Here is a 22,423-nt window from a genome sequence, read left to right as displayed (position 1 = left end):
GCATAGTTCCAAATTGCTCTTCAGAATGGTTGGATCCGTTCACAATTCCATCAACAATGTATCAGTGTCCCAGTTTTCCCACATCACCTCCAACATTCATTATTATCTTTTCCTGTCATTTTAAGCCAATCTCACAAGTGTGTAGTGGTATCTCAGAGTTGTCTTAACTTGCATTTCTCTGATCAATGATTTGGAATACCTTTTCACTTGGCTACAAATTGTTTCAATTTCTTCATCTGAAAATTGTCTATTCATATCCTTTGACCATTTATCAATTGGAGAATGGCTTGAAGTATCAGAAATTTGAGTCACTTCTCTATATATTTTAGAAATGAGGCCTTTATCAGAACCTTTGGATGTAAAAATGTTTTCCCAGTTTATTGCTTCCCTTCTAATCTTGTCTGCATTAGTTTTGTTTGTACAAAAACTTTTTAACTTAATATAATCAAAATTATCTATTTTATGATCAATAATGATCTCTAGTTCTTCAGTCACAAATTCCTTCCTCCTCCTCAAATCTGAGAAGTAAATGATCCTATGTTCTTCTAATTTGTGTATAATATCATTCTTTATGTCTAGATCATGAACCCATTTCCACTTTATCTTGGTACATGGTGTTAGGTATGGGTCTATGCCTGCTTTCTGCCATATTAATTTCCAGTTTTCCCAGCAGTTTTTGTCAAATAGTGAATTCTTATCCCCAAAGCTGGGGCCTTTGGGTTTGTCATATACTAGGTTGTTATAGTCATTGGCTGTATCTGGTATAACTAGGCCACCTTCGTTTGTTTTTTGTTTTCTTTTTTTCATTAACTCCTTTGAAATTCTTGCCCTTTTGTTCTTCCAGATGAATTTTGTTGTTATTTTTCCTAGGTCATTAAAATAGTTTTTTGGGACTCATATTGGTATAACACTAAATAAATAGATTAAAACCTAGAGAGAAGAGAGTTTCAGGTTGGAGAGAGGGATCAACAGTGTCACAAGTTACAGAGAGATCAATAAGAATGAGGATTGTGAACCCCATTGCATTTGATAATTAAAAACATTTTAATAACTTTGGAGAGGGCAGTTTCAGTTAAATAATGATTAGAGGTCAGGAGTTGTCTCAGAAGATGTCTCCAAGTATAAGATTAAAACTGATTGCAAATAACACAACTGTGCAATGGCAATTTATTGTCATCTTTATTATATTCACTCGACCTCTCCAAGAACACTTGATATTTTTTTCAATTGCTTAGATCTGACTTTTATCAACAGCTATTTTAAGTGGAATTTCTCTTTGTATCTCTTGCTGTTGAATTTTGTTAGTAATGTATAAAAATGCTGATGACGTATGTGGGTTTATTTTGTATCCTGCAACTTTGCTAAAATTGTGGATTATTTCTAATAGCTTTTTAGTTGATTCTGTGGGGTTCATATCATCTGCAAAGAGTGATGATTTGGTTTCCTCATTACCTACTCTAATTCCTTTAATCATTTTCTTCTCTTATTGCCAAAGCTAGCATTTCTAATACAGTAGTATTATGTATTAATGAATAGTAATGGTGACAGTGGGCAATATTGTTTCACTCCTCATTTTATTGGGAATGGTTCTAGTTTATCCCCATTTCATATGATGCCTGCTGATGGTTTTAAATAGATGCTACTGACTGTTTTAAGGAAAAGTCCATTTATTCCTATACTCATGTTTTTAGTAGTAATGGGTGTTGGATTTTATCAAATGCTTTTTCTGCTCTATTGAGGTAATCACATGGTTTTTATTAATTTGGTTATTGATATAATCAATTATGCTAATAGTTTTCCTAATATTGAACTACCCTGCAGGTATGTTTCAATTAGGACTAAGGACTATTTGAAATTCCTTTATCTCTGTTATTTAATAAGCATTTATTAAACACTCACTATGCAAACAACTATATACAAACAAGCTATATACAGGACAAATATGAAATAATTAACAGAAAAAAGACACTATAATTAAGAGGGAAAGATTTTAGCTGGGACTTTAAGGATGCCAAAGAAGTCAGGGAATAGAGATGAGGTGGGGTGAAAGCTTTTCAGGCATGGAAGGCCTGAAAGAAAATACCTAGAGTGAAGATATACAGAATGGCTTGTTTGAGGAACACCAAGAAAGCAAATATGTGGGGAATTAGGTGTAATAAGATTGGAAAGGGAGGCGGGGAGGTAGGGAGGCTAGATTATAAAGGGCTTTGAATTGCAGGGGATTTTTTATGTGGTAATGGGAGGTGGTAGGGAGCTACTGGAATTTATTGAGGCTGCGAGTGGGGGTATGGAGGGGTTAGAGAGATGGCTGAACTTGGACTTCAGGAAAATCACTGGCACCTGAAGGGAAAATGGACTAGAGTGAGGAGTTATGGCAGTCAGATCAACTGGCAAACTACTGTAATAGTCTAAGTATGACATGGTAGCTTACAAGAATCACCAAGTGAAGTACTATCCAAGGAGAAAAGAAGGGACCCCAGGAGAGAGAATCCAATGGTGGTGGATGTGACCTGGATGAAGGTCAGGCAGTGATTAGATAGGTAAAAAGGGAAACAGGAGAGAGTGTTGTCAGGAAAAACCTAGAGAGAAGAGAGTTTCAGGTTGGAGAGAGGGATCAACAGTGTCACAAGTTACAGAGAGATCAATAAGAATGAGGATTGTGAACCCCATTGCATTTGATAATTTAAAATATTTTAATAATTTTCGAGAGGGCAGTTTCAGTTAAATAATGATTAGAGGTCAGGAGTTGTCTCAGAAGATGTCTCCAAGTATAAGATTAAAGCTGATTGCAAATAACACAACTGTGCAATGGCCATTTACTTCTTGAATTGGTAGCTTAATTCTAACCTCTCTGCAACCTACCTTTCAACAGATGTGGAATTCCAAAGAAGTATGAAAGAGAAGGAAAATAATGTATAGAAATGAAATGGCCCTTGAATCCAATTCTGAAAAAACTGGCACTCCCTGTGATTTCTTGTGTTACATAGCTTTAGTGTTCTCAGAAACAAAATGAAGGTCTTTTGTATAATGTTTATATATTTTGGATACTTTAATTTCCATTTAATAAATTTTAAAGCCTTTAACTGTCCATGTGACAAAAAAATGAATTTTTAACTTCTTTTTTTAAAGTAGTAACTCCTATAAACATTTTATAATTGGGTATATTTGTTTTCTTTAAAATATTTTCCTTTTAGTAAACTGCTTTCAATCCCTTCATTAGTTAACTGATTTTCAAATCATTGTTAGAATTTTTACTACCTCGTAAAACTTAATCTCCATGTCTTAGCCCATACTTGCAAAACTAAAGATTTCTATCCATCATTTTAAAAGAAAAACAAACCAAAACAAAACTTTTCACTTTGACAGTTATTAGTTTTCTGCCTGACTCACTATTTCTCAACCCTTTCAAGGATTAAGAAAACTGTTGGCTTCTAACCATTTGACTTCAAATGCTATTCAAATGAAAATGATCTAAGGTTATCAACAGTTTCTTAGCCTTTTTGTAGCTTTTAACATTGTTAACACGGCTTCTTCTCAATTCTTCTGCTTGTCCCATAACCTCTCTATTCGTGGCTGGATTATCATCCATCTGACAATGTCATTGACTCTCTTTCCTTTTCTGATTTCCTTTGTATTATCTCTCCTGAGTGATTTTCAGATTCATAGTTCTTTCTGTTCTAAATTGTAACCTGTATCATAATTATCATATGTATGTCTTAGATATTATTGGATTGTTTTGGGTTTTTTTAGTTTATATATATTCTATTTTGTGAAAGTAATGTGAATAGAATTTCTTAACGACATACTCAATGTAATTAATGTACATGGTCTCTTTCATTAGTTTTAGATAAAACTGTATTTCTCCCCAACTTTGTATCCTTCCTTGCAGGTACACAGAAAATTCTTTATGGGAAACCAAGTTCTAAAAGTGTTTGCTGCAAAAGACGACGAGGTGAGATAACCTTAGATCTTTGGACCTCAAAAAATAAATTTAGGTGTCATCGTGTGAAAGTAATATCCTAGTTTAAAAAAATAAAATAAAATCAGATACCTTTGAAGCTCTGTCCAGCACCAACTCCTATGGCACTGACACAGGCCCATTGAAGGCAACACAGGCTAATTCTTTTTTTTTTTTTTTTTTTCCCCCCCTCCTCTGAGGCTGGGGTTAAGTGACTTGCCCAGGGTCACACAGCTAGGAAGTGTTAAGTGTCTGAGACCCGATTTGAACTCGGGTCCTCCTGAATTCAGGGCTGTTGCTCTATCCACTGCGCCACCTAGCTGCCCCGACACAGGCTAATTCTTAGACTGTTTCCATTTGCCATTTCTTACTTTTCTGACTCTGTCATGAAAACAGGATGCAATGTGACAAACCTCAAACCTATGGCTTTCTCTTCCCAGGCAGCAGCAGTTGCGCTTTCCTCCTTGATTCATGCATTAGATCAATTAGACATGGTAGCCATCGTCCGGTATGCTTATGACAGAAGATCTAATCCACAGGTTGGCGTAGCTTTTCCTTTTATCAAGCAAGCGTATGAGGTAATAGTTAATACTTGATTGATACTATCCTTCTTGATCTCCTAACGAGAAAAGATTTGTATAGAATACTTTAAGTATAAAGTAAATTTTTAAAAATTTAATTGAATCAAGGAATTTAGTGACACTTCATTTTGTTTCTTATAATTTCTCTGTGAAAGGGCGAACACATTATATGCCTGATGGTATATCGTAAGATGTGTCTGAAAGTTTTCAAAAGTTTAACATATAATAAATGAATTGTGTTTTTATAGAAGGTATTACTAATAAGCATCTTCAGTTTTGTTTTTGTTTTTTTTAACCATTATAAAAAATTCCTTTTTTTCCCCCTCACTTTCATCCCCCATCCACTAGGGAAAAAAAAAATAGAAATACAAAACCCTTTATTCAGCACAATTCAGCAAAACAACTTTCCACATTAGGTCTTTGCAAAAAAATTATTTTTTCCCCATGTTGGTTTATCATTATCATTAATGTATCATAAGATATGTAATGTTCTCATAAATCTTTGGGAATTAGGGTTGATCCTTTTTACAATTGTTTTTTCTGATTCTGCTTATTTTTCTTTGTACCTGTTCATAAAAGTTTTTTTGTCTCTTTGAAATTTTATTTCTCATTTATTAAAGCATAGATTACATTCATATACCAGAATTTGTTAAGCTAGTTCCCAATATAGGGGCACCTTTACTCTTTTTTTGTCATAAAAAGAGTTATATATATTTTTGTACATTTAGGACTTTTGCCATTTCCTTTGATTACTTTGGAAGTTAGCCTAGCAATGGTATTGCTAAGTCAAAGGGCATGCACTATTTAATAATTTTTGGGACATGGTTCCAAATTATTTTCCAGAATGGTTGGATCCATTTATAGTTCAACCACCAATGCATCAAAGTATTTGTTTTTCTACTGCCCTGTCTTTTTTGGGGGGGGAACAGGGGAGGACCATTTTCTCTAATCTTAACAGACATGAGGTAGAATTGCTTTAATTTGCGTTTCTTTTATTATTAGCAATTTGGAGCATTTTTTTGTTTTGTAGCTATAGATAGCTTGGCAGTTACTGAGAACTGCCTATCCTTATCTTTAGAGCATTTAGCATTTGGAGCCTGGCTCTTATTCTTATAAATTTTGAATCAGTTCCTATATATGTTGAAAATTAGGAAATGTCTTGGCATTTAAAGTACATACAGTCTTACTGTAGCCTCCCACTCTCCCCTTGATAACCTGTGCCTGCCCTTTGCCTCCTACCCATCCCCATTTGTCATCCACTTCCTGCCCCTATCTGGCACAGATTCCCCTTTCTTCTTTTCTTCCTCCAAACTCCACCTTTCTTTGGTCTTTTGGATCAGGATTTTAAGAAATATTTTCTTGATGCCTTTTGTCATAGTCATCTCTCTCTTCCCTTCCTCCCCACAAATCCCTCTTTTTTTTGACACTCAGTTATTACCTCTCCCATAAACAGAAGCCATCAGTTATCTTCCCCAAGCACAGCCCGTGTCAGGCCTAGTAGTGTGTCCTCAACACCTCAAGGACCTCAGTGCTTTCTCCATAATAAAAGTTCATTCATTTTTATTGAGTTGAGTATTAAAGGTCTTAAAGGGGCAGGTAATATTTCACTTTAAAATATGAATGATGACCAACCGGTGAGAATGAAATATATATTATTTTTTTCAAATTCTGTTTGCTAAAGCACCTTCATGTTGAAATGTTACCTAGGCTGCCTTACAGTTCATGGAAGTAACACTTTGCTGTCCTCAAGAGAGTCTCTCTTGACTATTGGAAGGTCATGGTGCCCAGAATTCTAGCATTGATTCAAGTATATTGAGAGAGTCTCTATGTCATGTTTTTGAAGTTTTTTTTCTGGTATTTTCTGGCATCATTTTTTTTGGAAATTAATTTATTCAAAATCCAGTGGTCCCCAAACTGTATTTGTACAAGGTTATTAGCAGGAATAAAATACTTTGCTTGGCATGTCCCTTATGTGTAGCAGCCTGATTTGCTCTATGTCTGTGTGTTACATAATACTTTTATAGGGAAAGGATCAGTCAGCTTTTCCCCATGATTCAGTTGCTTCTTTTCTCATCCCTTTTCTTTCTGTTATAGTGCTTAGTGTATATACAGTTGCCCTACATGGAAGACTTAAGGCAATACCTGTTTTCTTCCTTGAGAATCAATAAGAAGTGTATTCCCACAGGTGAGTGAGTTTCTCTTTTCTTTCACAAAATAACTAAATTCCAAATGTTCTCTAGGAAATCTTATGTCCAGATAAGTTTCTGTTTGGAACCAGATGGACTAGAAATTTGATGAAATGTTTTGTCTTCATATACCAAGATGATGATGTTAATTCTTTTCTAATTTACAAAGTTGTGAAGATCAAATGGAACTGTATTTATGAAATGCTTAGCGTAGTACCTGACACATAATAGGTGCTGCATAAATGCTTATTCCCTTCCTTTCCCTAAAAAAAGAACTTTGTAGAGTACCAGATCCCTTTTGGTGTCCCAGGATATAAAGCACCCAAGGTCATTTGTCCCGTGATTTGACTTCTTTTTTGTCTTTCCCCTCTGTGAGAACTGGTTATTAAAGCCATTTAGTATTTACTAAGAATGACTAAGTATGAATATATCATGCCTAACAGGGTGGCAGGACTTTATTGTAAAAGAAGTGAGAGAGAAAGGAATGTTTTTTTTTAATAGAACAATATTTGCTTACCGTCAAGTATAATCTAATTTATCCCTGAGCCCCTGGCATGGTGGTAGTGCTGACACTTGAAACATTAAGCATTGGCCTGCTCTAAAAAGTAGACATTACATTACAGCCTAGACATTATATTATAAAAAGGGTCTGGACATGGTGGGACAAGTTTGTAATCCTTTGATTGAGCCTGAAAGGATACCTTGAGTTCAGGAGTTTAAACTGAAGTAGGTTAAATTAGTCAGGATCCCCTATTAAGTTTGTCATCAATATTGTGAGCCTTTTCACTACTGGGTTATCTGATAAGGGAAGAAACCAGCCAAGCCCAGATAATGCAGCAGGTCAAAGTTTATCTGCTTGTCCTGATGGGATCCAGTCAATGAGTTTTCTAGCCTGGGTAATTAGGGGAAACTCAATCTCAGATAAGGAGGAAAGGGGAAGGAAAAAAAGACTGCAAAAATGTTTCTTATTAAATAAGTAGATATTTAACTCCATTTTACAGTAGATATACCAAGAGAAGTTGAGAAACAGAAGCATAAAATAATTTTCAGTTGCTCTTTACTCTTATACTTTCTTTTAGTGACTGATAACTCAGAACCACTGTTTCAGGTGAATGTCCCAGACCAAACCAAGCTATAAATAACAACAGTTTAACCAGAAGTATTTTTACTTAGAAATCTTTTGTACATTTTGCTTTTGAATAATCCATTTTGAAGGGAAAAGCCCAAAAGATTAATAGTAATTAGTCAACAGGTATTTATTAATAAACACCTTCTCTAGGTAAGATGGCGTGGTGGGTTTTGATGAAGTTTATAAAAGACTTATCACATCACTAGGATACTTGTAAATTTTTCCATCTTTAACTCATTGAAAGGTCTGACTTATGGGTTTTTTCCAGAGATGGATTTTATCTGAATGTGTACTACTAACTAATAAATAAAAACTCTTTCTTATGATGTGCTATAATGATGTTAGTATTATAAGAAGAGAGAACAAAAAAAGAATTACAGTGAACCAAAATGGAACAATTGTTTTTTACTCTATGTTTTTGTACTTCATTTTAGAGGCTCAGCTTTCTGCAGTCGATGCTTTGATTGACTCCATGAGCTTAGTTAACAGAGATGATGATGAGGATACCCTTGAAGACTTGTTTCAAACTTCTAAAATTCCAAATCCCCAGTTTCAGAGGTTGTTTCAGGTGAGAGATGGATAACCTATAGCCTTGATTTTTTTATTTCAGTAATGGAGACTGTACCACCTGCTTTGCTCACTTTGCAGGGCTTTTTAAAATCACTTATTTAGAGCTGAGAAAATGCCTATCTGTGCTAGGCACTACACTAGGCCCTGGAGATATGGAGATAAACAGAAAGTGGTCCTTGTCCCCAAAGAGCTCATATTCCATGGGAGATAACCTGAGAGTACATACATATACACATACCTATGTGTGTAGGTAGAGACTAGACCTGTAATTTCTTTGGCAGTAAGGAATTCCCAGATGAAGAAATTCTCCTGATTAATGTACTTCAGCACCTTCTCTACAATTTCTAGTCTTAGTGAGTTGCCTAGAGCACTGAGAGATTAAATGACTTTTTATGTAAGTATATACAGAATAAATACAAGGCAGAGATTGTGAGGGATGAACTAGCAGCTGGAGAAGATCAGGAAAAGCTTCGTGGAGGAGCCAGTGCTGGAGCTGAGTTTGAAGGAGACAAAGGATTTGGAGATGTGGGCACCCCTGCAGGAGCATTGGGGACATTGCATCAGCCAGAGAAAAGCCCAGAGATAATGGAGGGAGTGTTTCGTGGTGAGAAGTAGCATGTCGTGTGGCCGGACCTCAAAAACATCTGTCATGGACATGGAGGGTGAAGGGACAAATAGTAAGGCTGAGAAGGCAGGCTTGAGCCGTGTTGGGAAGGACTTAAAGTGACAGTTATAAGAGGCTCTATTTGATCCTAAGGGTGTCAGGAAGCCACTGGAATTTATTATGATAAGTTAACAGTAATATGATCAGACCTTCTCTCAGGAAAATCACCTTGGTAACCATGTGGAGGTTGGACTGGGGCAGGGAGACTGATTAGGAGGTTTGTATTATAGTCCAATGGAAATAAAGAGATGGAGCAAAACAAATGGGCAGCTGAGCAGATGTGGTGTGAGGGAAAGCGAGGTGCTGATGCCCTCACGATTGTCATCTGAGTGTTGTGTGTGGTTGTGATTGTTGTTGGTCTTTTGTTTTCCAAGAGGACCAGGATACGAGGGAGGTGACACCATGACACACAAGTAAATTGGATTGAAGTGAAGGAGACTGGGCAGTAGCACCTGCCTCACCTTCTCCTTCAGAGCCATTGGGGTCAGTGGCCAGACAGATCAGGATGGCTGGAGATTGCCCTGGATATAAGGGAGTCCTTGGACCTTTTGAGCTAATAGTGACTAGAAGGATGGCACCTCTTTTTAATCTATAATTATTCTTTCCATTCTTAAGCAAAATTTTATATTCAAAGAAAAGAAAAAAATTTAGTGAAATGTAGAACATCTCTTCACAAAGATGTTTTCCAGTAACCCTTTTTTGTTAGAAATCTCTTAATTGAAAATGGAAATTCAATAAATATTTCAATTTAATTTAACAGTACCTATTATAAGCAAGGCTCTGTCTCTGTCTCTCTTGCTCTTTTTTTGGCAATGTAACTAGTATGGAAATGTTTTGTATGATTTCACATGTATAATTGATATATTGCTTGCCTTCTTTGTAGGTGAGAGAAGAATGGGAGAAAGGGAGAGAATTTGGACCTTAATAACGAAAAAGGAATACTAAAAATAAGTAATGAATTTTTTAAAAAAAAAAGTTCCTTTAAATCTCCCTAAAATGACCACATCAGATATACTTTGAGAGCCACATTTTATTCTAGGGTATCCATCCTTCTTGTCTCTCCAAATCTCAATAGTTGATATTGCTTAAGAATGGAAAGTCATTCTATAATTATAGATTAAAAAGTTTAAGATAATTAGGCCTAAGGTAACACTTTACAAGAGTTTTTAGTCTCCAACCCACAAATTAAAAAAAAAATTTAACTTTTAATATAATTTATTTCCTTTGCAATCATATATTTTGTTTTAGCTTTTAAGACATGCTTGACAGAGGTGTACCCAAGATGGTGGGAAAAAAGGCAGGGATTTGCCTAAGTTCTCCCAAATTTCTCTCCCAATAACTTTAAATCTCACCTCAGTACAAATTCTGGAGTAGCAGAGTCTACAAAAAGATGGAATGAAACAAATTTTTTAGCCCAATGCAATTTAGAAGTACTACAGGAAATTCTGTTTTGCTTGAGTAAAAGGGGAGCTAACATCAGCCAGTCCCAACACAGGTCAGCACCAAGAGCCTCCATAACATAACCACCAGACCTTTGGCAAAAGAAACTTGGAAACAGTGCCCTCAGGCTAGAAGCAGAACTCACCTTAGAAGTCAAGAAATATGCTGGAAAGTATACAAAAAAAACAACTAAAAACCCTGACGTAGAAAGCTACTGTGTAAACAGGGAAGATTAAAACAGAAATTTGGAATAGGAAAATAACGTCAAAATGCCTAGTTGTGGGGCAGCTAGGTGACGCAGTGGATAGAGCACCAGCCTTGAATTTAGGAGGACCCGAGTTCAAATCTGGTCTCAGACACTTAACACTTCCTAGTTGTGTGACCCTGGGCAAGTCACTTAACCCCAGCCTCAGGGAGAAAAAAAAAAGCCTAGTTGCAAAGCCTCATAAATATGAATTTTTGTCAAGTCCAAAAAGAACTCCTGGAGGAGCTGAGAAACATTAAAATCATACAAGAGAAGCAGAAGAAAAAAATAGAAAAAGATTCAGTTACACAAGATAATCATGGGGAAAGGATTAATAGTTTGGTAAAGGAAGCAAAAAAAAGGAAAAGGATGTACAAAAATTCATTGAAGAAAAGAATTTCTTGACAACTAGAAATAGCCAAATAGAAAAGGAGTTACAAATGCTAATTGGGCAATTGAAAGTTAATGGCTTCATGAGATGTTAAAAATAAAACAAAATCAAAAGAATGAAAATAGTAGAATAAAATGTGAAATATCTCATTGGAACAACAACTGGCATGGAAAATAGATTCAGGGGAGATAATTGAAGAATTATTGAATTACTTGAAAACCGTGTTGAAAAAGAGAACCTGAACTACATCTTTCAAGAAATCCTTAGGGAAAACTATCCTGATGACCTATTACCAGAGGGTGAGATAGAAATTGAAAGAATCCACTGATCTCTTGGAAGAGATCCCAAAATGAAAATTCCCAAGAATATTATAACCAAATTCCAGAACTCCCAAACCAAGGAGAAATACTGAAAGCAGGCAGAAAGAAACAATTCAGATATTAAGGAGCCACAGTGAATATTCCACAGGATGTAGCATTAAGGGAGTAGAGGGCTTACAATATAATATTCCAGAAGACAAACTAACTTAGATTACAACTAACATTCACTCAACAAAACTGAGCATAATCTTTCAGTGGAAAAAAATAGATATTCAATGAAGAATAGAATTTTCAAGCATTCCATTTTCTTTGGTTCTGTATCTTCTTTCACAACATGATTCATAATGGCAATGTGTTTTCCATGATTGAACATTAATTTCATAGCCTATATCAAATTGTTTACCATCTCAAGGAGAAGGGAGGTGAGGAATCAAGGGAGAAAATTCAAAATTCAAAAAGTTTAAAAAATATATCTTTACATATAATTGGAGGAGGGAGAGTTACATATATGCGTGTGTGTGTATATACACACACACATACACACAATAAATAAATAAAATAACATATTTGAAAAGGCATCTCTAGGGTCCACACTGTCAGGAGAATCTGTGATAGGAGAATTCCCTACCTTTGCAGAAATTAGGGAATTTCCCTCCAGATAGAGAAGAGCTGTGATACCATTTTTATAAAAAAAAAGTCCCTCTAGTAAAGCTGATTGACACCTTCCTTTCAAGTTATGGTTAGTAATATAACCAGCATTAGGTAATTTTCAAACTGGGTATATAAAAAAAGACAAGAGTCTAAGTGAATGGCCTGGGGCTCTGGTAGGTTAGGTGATTTGCCCATCAGAGCCCAGGCAAGACTCAAAGCACAGCACCTACATAGTGTAAGTGCTTAGTCAATGCTTGTTTATTTCATTTGATTTGACCTGAATTCGTATTCTTTATTAACTGAAATAGGAAGAAAAATGCTATTATTTTTTTCTTCTTTCACTTTTCTTCATTTTGATGAATTATCTACGCTGCATATTGACCTGCTTAGAAGGGTAGCTTTCATTATCTGACGTAATTCTTATTGGGAGAAGGAATTGAAGTCTGGATTCATTTTGGAGTAGTGCTTTTAATTAAAATGATGAATTATATTTAGGGGGAAATTCTCTGACATAAAAAGAATTCTTAAACAAAACAGCATTTGCCATACTGCCTTATTCCAGTATTCAATCAAATACAAATATATGAATGGGATTTTCTTTTTTTTTTTTTTTTTTTTTTTTTTTTTTTTTTTTTTTTTTTTGGCTAATGAAGAATGACAGAAAAGAACATAGGAGTTTCATTGATAATGAATGGAAAAGATAGGTCATTAAGATGAGGAAACATTTCAGAAAGAAGCAAGGGAAATAAAAAAAAACCCTGCCATTTTGACAATAAAGAATCCTGTTTACCTTGTTAGGAATAGAGGCTATACAGTTAATTATTTTTAATGCATAATAACTTTTCATGATTTAAACAATATAACAACAAATGTTATCAAATGAAGTAGTCCATCTAAAACATTCTGCAAAGCTGCTTTGTTATTGTAAAGGAGCTTAATGTCTAGGGGATATGTTATTTAAAATCTCATAATGTTTTTGGAAATTCCACTTGGTTGGGCATGGGGTGCAGAGCAGAGGGGAGGGGAGATAATTATTTTAGGTTACTTTAGTAGTTTCAAATGGTCTCAGCTAAACAATTATTCAACATTAAGTCCTTGTAAAACCTTGTGTTCCAAAAATTTTTATTTTCAAAACACATGCATAGTTTTCAACATTCATCCTTGCAAAACTTTGTGTTCCAAAATTTTTTTCTCCTTTTCTCCCTACACCCCTCCCCTAGATGGCAAGTAATCCAGTATATGTTAAACATGTGTAATTCTTCTATACATATTTCCACATTTATCATGCTTCACAAGAAAAATCAGATCAAAAAGGAAAAAAATGAAAGTAAAAGTGCAAGCAAACAACAAAAACAGTGAAAATACTATGTTGTGATCCAGACTCAGTCCCCACAGTCCTCTCTGGGTGCAGATGGCTCTCTCCATCACAAGAACTTTGTTATCACATCACATTGGAACTGACTTGAATCACTTCACTGTTGAAAAAAGGCCTTTCATCAGAATTGATCATCGAACAATCTTGTTTCAGCAGAGCTACTGAAATATATCATGAGCATCATTAAAGTGCCTGCAAGGCAGGTTCTTGGATTTCTTTATCCTCTAATCTTCTGACCAATCTGATAAATGCCCTTCAGCCCATTGCTTTACCAGATAGCTGAGACTAGTACCTGCATAAAAGATGAGATCTTGGGCTATGGGGTAGATTCCAGAGTTAATTAAATCTTATTCTTGCCCTCCTTTCTTTTAGCTAATGACCTTTCTGCTATTTGGATTTCCTTTGTATAAGTGACTAACTGGTTTTAACTCACCTGCTTCTTCTTTTAAAAAATTACTTTTGAATTGTTTTTCAATGAACCAGTTACTCTTTTAGAAATATTTTGTTATGGAAGGCAGAAAAAATAACAATTGTTGGAAAGAATTAACTTTGTGTTGTAACTCTTGAACAATTTTCTTAAAAGAGGTGAAGTAAAATATTTGCTTTCTCTCTGCTGAACTTTTGCTTACTAGCTTCCATAATGCTGCTAATTGAGCTTCTAACTTAAGAAGACTCTCAAAATATATGGCAAATAGACTTTGTTGGATTTAAATTATTAGAATTTCTTCAGAACTTTTTGAAATGGTATTTTAGAAGAGGATATTTTAACATTAGGATTGAAGTGAAGCTCTTCAATTAGGATGATGTTTTTAAGTCCTGGGGTTCCAAATCATTTTTGTTTTCTAAAGTTAAGATTGTGCCCTGTGGTCATTAAAAAGTATATGAAGCAATTAAAGAGGAAAGAAGAGAGAAGTTGAATTCTAAGACTGGGAGAAGATAGAAATGTTGATTAATTTTCTAATAAATAACATAAAATTTCAAGAGAAAATTAGCACCTTGCTTCCATTTCAAGAGTATCTTAGGCAGTGAGATGTTTAATTATGGATAATCTTGATTATTTTAGCTTTATTGATACAGGAGAGGAGGGAAGCAGAGGAGTACATAACAAACTACTTGTACTACAGGGAAAACAATGCTTAGATGAGTATTCTTCATTTTATTATTTAAACACTCATTGTAATCGCAAGAGTTTTTTGTTTCCAGTTTATGCTATTTTGAAATAACTTCTAAAATTTTCACTGCTTTAAGGTAGGGATGCTTAGTGGGTAACCTTGTATCCCAGCCTCATTTTGAAACTGCTCACCATAACAGGTATAAACAATGGCCAAGCAGGCTCGGATTTTTCTCTTCAATATTTTTTTTGGGGGGGTGGTGGCTTATCTGTTATATAGAATAGAGTGCTAACTTTCATAGGCAAGTGACAATACACAGCTAAGGACTAATGCTACTCACCAGAACATGTGCATTAGTGAACAGTAATCACTAATATGGGTCTTAAGGATGTTAGTTTCATGAGCACTGGAGAACTGATTTGGAGTGAATCTGGAATACTGCATTCTGATATCTGCATCAACATGCAGTGGCCTAAGAAATGGCAATAGTACTAGAAACTATTCAATTAAAAATAATTTTGATAAATTTTGGTTTTACATCATTAAAATTTGCCCCAGTATCTCATCTCACAGAGCAGTATCCTATGCAACAAATAATATTTTTTAAAGGAACAGGGGGAAGAAGAGAGGAAAATAGCTAGCTAACCAGTCATTAAAGTAGAAAATGTTTGAAAATATAGTGTTCAACCCCCATGAATAGCCCAGGTCTACAAAGGAGTGAGGTGGTGACTTCTCATTTCTTTTTTGGGACACCATGCTTTTTCTTTGTAATTTTGCAGCATTCACTTGTGAAAGTTGCTCAGTGTTTTGTATGTCATTTTTATATGTGGTTTTCTGGAGTTTTAGATTGAGAATCCGTGCTCAAGAAAACATATGAATTATCTGGTGGTTGTTGCCCTGTGAACTGAATGCTCTCTAACTTTCTCCAATAGTGCCTGCTGCATAGAGCCTTGCACCCCAGTGATCCTCTGCCCCCAATCCAACAGCATATCTGGGACATGCTAGATCCCCCTGAGGAGGTGACAGCTAAGTGCCAAGCCCCTCTCTCCAAAATAAAGACTCTTTTCCCTCTGACTGAAGCCATGAAGAAAAGGGATCAAGTAACAGCTCAGGATGTCTTTCAAGATAAGTAAGTCATCTGCTTGGTACTGTCATTGTTTTAATCATTTGTTTCAGATTACAGTTGATAGGGAGGGATGGTAACAGATGGACACTGAAAAATCAAAATGTTGAAAATAGACCTGAGGGGCAGCTAGGTGGTGCAGTGAATAAAGCAGCAGCCTTGAAGTCAGGAGGACCCGAGTTCAAATCTGGCCTCAGACATTTAACACTTCCTAGCTGTGCGACCCTGGGCAAGTCACTTATCCCCAATTGCCTCAGAGGGAAAAAAAAAGAAAATAGGCCTGAAAAATTGGAATGTTCCACATAAAAGTCCTTTTAGGACTTAAGATTCTCCCTGTTAAAATGTTGACATACATCTTACCATCAAAAGTTTAAGTTCTGTTAACTTCCATCCCCATACTTAGATCATCTGTAGGCACATCTGTAGTGTGTCTGGGCTCTTGAGTTTACCTGCCTGGTATCCATGTTACTTGGCTGCTGGAAGAACTTGTAGCCTTAGTCTCAGATTCTAGTCAGATTCTGAGTCTTTGCCTTAGCCTGTGACATTAGAGGCAGTTTTTCTGTTTCTGAATCACATGTGACATTTCTGGTATGTAATAGAGAAGCAGAAGGCATCTTAGAGAGCCAAAAATATCAGATACAGTAATTTATTTCTTTGAGCTTTTCAGTAGCCATTAAGAATCCCCATCCTCTCTAACCCTTTTATCAAGTTGTGTTTAAACTTCCACTAATTTTCATTTGGTTAAAGTAAATCAGCAAGGTAAGATTGTCTAATGAATTCATTTGTTTCTCTATGGCCTAAATGGATGGATTATTGGGAATCTTCCAGAGTTAGGTTTTCTAGTCTGGCATGCTACGTTTCTTTAAGCATCACACTAAGATCTATTTAGGACCCTTCCAGATATTTTCTCTGCTTTCCACTGATCAAGTGAAACTTAACAGTCACCCCCTACCCCAGCCAAGGATATAGTTGATTCTTTTTTCTTTGGCAATTTATAAAAGCCCTGAGGATTTAATTGTATTTTTGTAAATTATTTCTCACATTAATATAGAAATCTCCATTTTCTTGGTAGTTTTTATAGTTAATAACACTTGGGATATCCAGAATAGAAATAGTTGTAAGGTGTTAGTGTCTGTGCTGCATATGCCAGAAAACACATCAAAAATGCAGTTTCTTCCCACAAGATGCCAGTATTTCTCACCATTTATTTTCATCATGATCTTTTCTCTGTGTATGATCCCTTAATGGAATTATATTTTCCATGTGCTGCCCTCTGAATTTAACATTTGGGGCTAGTTGAATGAAATGCTGACTCTTTCTCTTCTCAAGATAACCTCACTTGGCTTTACTTCAGTCATTTCATTAATCTCAGAAACAGAGATTTTGTGGGGGCGGGGGGGGGGGGGAGAAAGACAGTCTTATAAATTTTAAAGCTTCAGTCTGTGGTTTTTATTACCTTCTGGTGTCATTGGAAAGAAATGGGCCTTTCTCTCTTCCTCCTTTGATTAAAATGTAAATTAGTTACTTAAAAAAAAACCCTACCTACCCAAAACACTATTAATGCTATGCTTTGATTATAGCTTCAGATCTTTTTGTACCATTCCCTCCTGAGAAAACTCCCCTGCTTGTGTTTCTTGTTCTCTGTTCATTCACGGAGCTGTTGTTCAGCTACATTTCCTGAATGAATGTCAGAGAAGTTTCACATGCCCGTGTGCCCTTTCTTCTCCCACCCTCTAGCTTAGGAGCACTTCAACAAGCATTTATTTATTGAGTCTGTGCTATGAACAAGGACCAGTGCCAGGTCCTGTGGAAGTCACAGGCGTGCAACTAGAGAATGTTAAGAGCTGGAAATGACCTTTAACAGACTATTCCATTCCGTTCATTATTTAGATGGGAAAATTGAGATCCACAAAAGTAACTTGCCCAAGTTTACAGAGGATAGTAAGTGGCTAATCCAAAGCCCCAAGTTCTTTCTTCTACACCTTGATAACCCCTCAAGGAACTTATAATTAGCATCTCATATAATTGCATTATAATTAACCACTGAGTCATCTGACTATGAAAGGAAAAACTGGCCAACAATAGTCTATCCATCTATAAACATCAGGTTTGCAATACATAGTTCAGTTAATTGACACCTAGGATAGAGGGCCAGCATTTAATAAGTATGTGTGAAATGGTTTTTTAAACTCAGTGTTTTATAGAAATGCCAAGATTTCTTGGATAGTTTTTCCTCTGTGTTTGCCATTGAACTTTTTATATTGTTATTTTTCACTTTCTTAGACAGGATTAGTGTTTTTCAGGATACATTTCTTTTTCTTCCTGCTTTAAGCCATTTTCTCATTATAAAATCAAGCCTAAATATCTCCTGAGTAAAGCGCCTAATACTAAGAATATGGCTACAAACACCAAGGTGGAGTTCATTGGGCTTTCTCTCTCCCCCTCTTTTCCTCTGTGATCTTGGTTAAATTATGTTCTGTTTCTGAGACTTAATTTCTCATTATTGCAACAATGGAGGCTTAGACTACTTGACTCACAGGACAGTTGTGAGGATTAGATGCTCACCTATTTCAAAATCCTTTCTGTTAGCAAAACTGCACAAAATGTAAAGCATTTTTTAAAAACATCAATACTAATAATAATGTGTTTTGGAATTTGGGGTGTCTTATCTATACAGGTCATCATGGATCCCAGGATTCTTTTGTTTATATCAAAAAAGTTAAAAGAATTAAAATACTGTTCAAGACTAGATATCTAATAATTTATTAAAAGTTATCTTAATAATCTGAAAAAGTAAAATTCTTTACTTATAATATGAATATGAGTATTCTTTTCTTGAACTTGACTCTTAGGACATCTAGGTTCTGGTAATGGTTTTATCACATTATGATATTGAGTTATTCATATTCCTTCTTTATCACCACTCAACATTTTCAACTATAAAATGGACATGCTAATTAATCTTTACCTTTCCTTACCTCATAGAGATGCTGGATAGAATTGTTAAATTCTGTCTCCTCTGTAAAGCTTTTTTTCTTAATATCTAAGGGTAAATGATCCCTTCTCATTTCTAGAAAAAGCTTTCTTAACCTGGAGCATGTGGATCTTTGGGGGATCCATCAACTTGGATGGGTAAAAAAATGATCTCTTTATTTTCACTATGCTCCAACTGAACTTTAGTGTTTCCTTTAATTATGACTCTGGGCAGCAAAACTAATAAGTTCCTTGAGGGTAGAACAACCACCTTTAATTTATTTTCTTATGCTTCACAGCACCTAGTACAGTATGTTGTACATTATAGCTCCTTAATAATTTTTTATTAAATGTCTATTAAGATGATTTGACTTAGGGTTTACAGAATACTTTATGAGTGCTTATTAAATGATATCAACCCACTTGTGAGATGGTCAAGTAACAATATCATTTGTATTTTTGCCTTTCCCCTCCCCTCAAGATCAAACATAATCATCAAATAGATATTTTATATTTATTGGTTATATTGGTATTAATTCACACTCAATGTTGATTTAATATTGACAGGTTTTCCTCAACAATCCTATAAGGTAAATAGTACAGGATATAATAATACTAATCTTTTTTTCCCCACTTAATATTTTATTTTGTCCAATTTAATGTAAAAATAGTTTTCAGCATTTGTAAGATTTTCGTTTCCTTTCCTCCCTCCCCCCTCTTCTCCCCTGGCAAGATGTTCTAATGGCAAGCAGTTTGATATAGGTTATGTACAACATTATCATATTTCAGATGAAAAGTTGTTTAAAAAAAAAAAATCCCTAAGGCCATGATATGGCTTTGCCAACTCCAAATTCATGCTTTCTCCACAGCAATGTATTTGTTCTTGGGTTTCATGTAGTGCTTTTCACCCAGTGAAGGATGATTGGTGTGTTCTATTGCAGCCCTATTAGTCTTCCCTCACCCTATGTGTCTCGTCCTCATTTCTTCTCATTTCTATTTATTATTCCAGATTCTGGAAAGAATAAAGCTGTTCTGATTTTAATCCCCCTACTTGGCCATAAGAGGTGATTCATTATTTAAATGTCACTGACTTACTTCCCAGTGGCCATTGTTATTTTTAAGATTACCACTTTTCTGTATCTCTTTTTTTTAAATTTTATTTAGAATATTTTCCCACAGTATATATGAGTAATTTTTTTAATAATATTATCCCTTGTATTCATTTTTCCAAATTATTCCCCCCTCCCTCCACTCCCTCCCCCTGATGACAGTCAATCCCATACATTTTACATGTGTTACAGTATAACCTAGATACAATATATGTGTGTAAATACCATTTTCTTGTTGCACATTAAGTATTAGATTCCGAAGGTATAAGTAACCTGGATAGATAGACAGTTGTGCTAATATTTTACATTCACTTCCCAATGTTCCTTCTCTGGGTGTAGTTATTTCTGTCCATCATTGATCAACTGGAAGTGAGTTGGATCTTCTTTATGTTGAAGATTTCCTCTTCCATCAGAGTACATCCTCATACAGTATTGTTGTTGAAGTGTACAGTGATCTTCTGGTTCTGCTCATTTCACTCAGCATCAGTTGATGTAAGTCTCTCCAAGCCTCTCTGTATTCCTCCTGCTGGTCATTTCTTACAGAGCAATAATATTCCATAACCTTCATATACCACAATTTACCCAACCATTCTCCAACTGATGGACATCCATTCAACTTCCAGTTTCTAGCTACAACAAAAAGAGCTGCCACAAATATTTTGGCACATATATGTCTCTTTCCCTTCTTTAGTATTTCTTTGGGATATAATCCCAATAGCAGCAATGCTGGATCAAAGGGTATGCACAGTTTGACAACTTTTTGGGCATAATTCCAGATTGCTCTCCAGAATGGCTGGATTCTTTCACAACTCCACCAGCAATGTATCAGTGTCCCAGTTTTCCCACATCCCCTCCCACATTCATCATTATTTGTTCCTGTCATCTTAGCCAATCTGACAGGTGTGTAGTGGTATCTCAGAGTTGTCTTAATTTTTTCTGTATCTCTTTATTAGTTTAGTTTTTCACTTAAGCTTAGGTTTTCATGGCAGCATGTTGTTTACAAGTATAGTACTTGTAACATAGTTTACTGATCGCAGCTCTCATTTAACCATTTTTCACAGTAAGATTTATACCAAATTGATTTTGTTCATTGGGATAAAAAAAATCTCACATTTTAAGCAGCAGAAAAGAAATTATGGGCAATGTCTTCGGACTTTATTTTTTACTTATTAACAAGCCTTTTCTCTTTAAGATGTGCTATTAAAAGCATACATGTTATTTGTAGGACTTTTTATCTTAGAATAAAGGTACTTTAAAGATTCATGTTAGAATGTAGCCTACAATTGTATTTAGATTTAGAAGAGAAAATTTAAAAGTTGCTTTTTGAAAATGATTTTTAAGATTCAATTTAAGGCATTCTTGCATATTTAATTAAGGTTTGTCCAGCAAGTTTTAATAGCTTTAAGTAGAAGTTTATAAAGCTCTCTTATCTGCTAATAGAGGGAAGATAGTTATACATAAAGGTCCTCTGTATGGAGAGATCTTAATAGCTATCAATTCTGCAACAGGAACTAGCAAATAATATCTGAAAGGTATTGGAGTTCTTACTTAAAAATTAAGTTTCTATTACCTGTGCATGCATTTTCATCTTCATAAGAGAGCCTTGATGTGTATGCTAATTACAGTGATTATACTCCTGGAATACAAAAGCCAGGGTTGCTGCAGCCTGGCAGTCAGGGAGGCAGGCTGGGAGGGAAGAAGGCCCTTGTGCAGCTGCCTCTTTTGAATGGTTGGCAGAATGACTTTGTACATTTCCTGCCAGTAGTTATGATTCTTTTTCTTTTTAAGATAAAAGTAGTACAGTGCAAAAGTAATTTGGTTTTTGGTTTTTTTTCCCCCCAGCCATGAAGATGGACCTGTGTTTAAAAAAGCCAAAATTGAGGAAGGGGAAGTCAACTTTAGTATCTCCAGCCTGGCTGAGGGCAGCATCACCAGTGTAAGAAAGTTAACTGTTTCTTCACTTTGTCAGAGATTAAGGATTTCATTGCATGGCCCTCAATTCTAATAGCCATATCACTGACAAATCACCTGCTCTCTTTTTATTCCTCACCTCTTAAAATATAAAATAATAATAACTATTATACACTTCCTTCTTCTCTTTTCTTCATTTTGATAAATATAGTCAGAAAATTCTCTGTACAATCCATTGTTCCATTCGCCTGGTTGGGAGGGTAGCTTTTAGCATTAGAGATTATTCTTGCTGGGAGAGTGAATTAGAGTTTGGATTCATCTTTGAGTTCTCCTTTTAGTTAGAATGATGAACTCTGGCCAAGGGGAAATGACATTGGTCTCCTTTTTTGCATACGAAGAATTCTTAAGCAAAATGGCCTTTGTCATGCTGCTCCTTTCTCTATGACACCATTAATTCAGGATTCCTGAAAGTGGACGTTTTCCATATTAATGAGAGAATACTTGGAATGTAAAGATACTGCTTTTGGGTTAGTGAACATTAGGAATAATGATGAAAGGAAGCTTCTTAAAAAGAAAGAAGTTGGAGCTGGTACTTAGTATTCTTTTGAGAAAAGAGAAAAGAATGGACACATAAAACAGTGAGAGTAGTAGACATTTCTATAGTACTTGCAGGTATAATAATGATC

At 35.4% G+C, this 22,423-nt stretch overlaps 1 protein-coding gene across 1 annotated transcript in view; it reads left to right on the top strand.

The window, feature by feature from the left end:
• The window catches only part of XRCC5 (X-ray repair cross complementing 5), a 107,862-nt gene that overhangs the window by 28,436 nt on the left and 57,003 nt on the right, over positions 1 to 22,423 (top strand). The window contains exons 10-15 of the mRNA XM_074298741.1: positions 3,890 to 3,952; positions 4,399 to 4,536; positions 6,634 to 6,724; positions 8,289 to 8,422; positions 15,554 to 15,750; positions 21,669 to 21,762. Of these exons, the coding sequence (XP_074154842.1) occupies positions 3,890 to 3,952; positions 4,399 to 4,536; positions 6,634 to 6,724; positions 8,289 to 8,422; positions 15,554 to 15,750; positions 21,669 to 21,762 (717 nt within the window). The remainder of the gene's footprint in view (positions 1 to 3,889; positions 3,953 to 4,398; positions 4,537 to 6,633; positions 6,725 to 8,288; positions 8,423 to 15,553; positions 15,751 to 21,668; positions 21,763 to 22,423) is intronic.

The sequence above is a fragment of the Sminthopsis crassicaudata genome, chromosome 3 (assembly GCF_048593235.1).
Source record: "Sminthopsis crassicaudata isolate SCR6 chromosome 3, ASM4859323v1, whole genome shotgun sequence".
Classification (NCBI taxonomy): Eukaryota; Metazoa; Chordata; class Mammalia; order Dasyuromorphia; family Dasyuridae; genus Sminthopsis; species Sminthopsis crassicaudata.
Note: the sequence above shows the minus strand (reverse complement) of the source record. Positions and strands in the feature narration are given on the sequence as shown.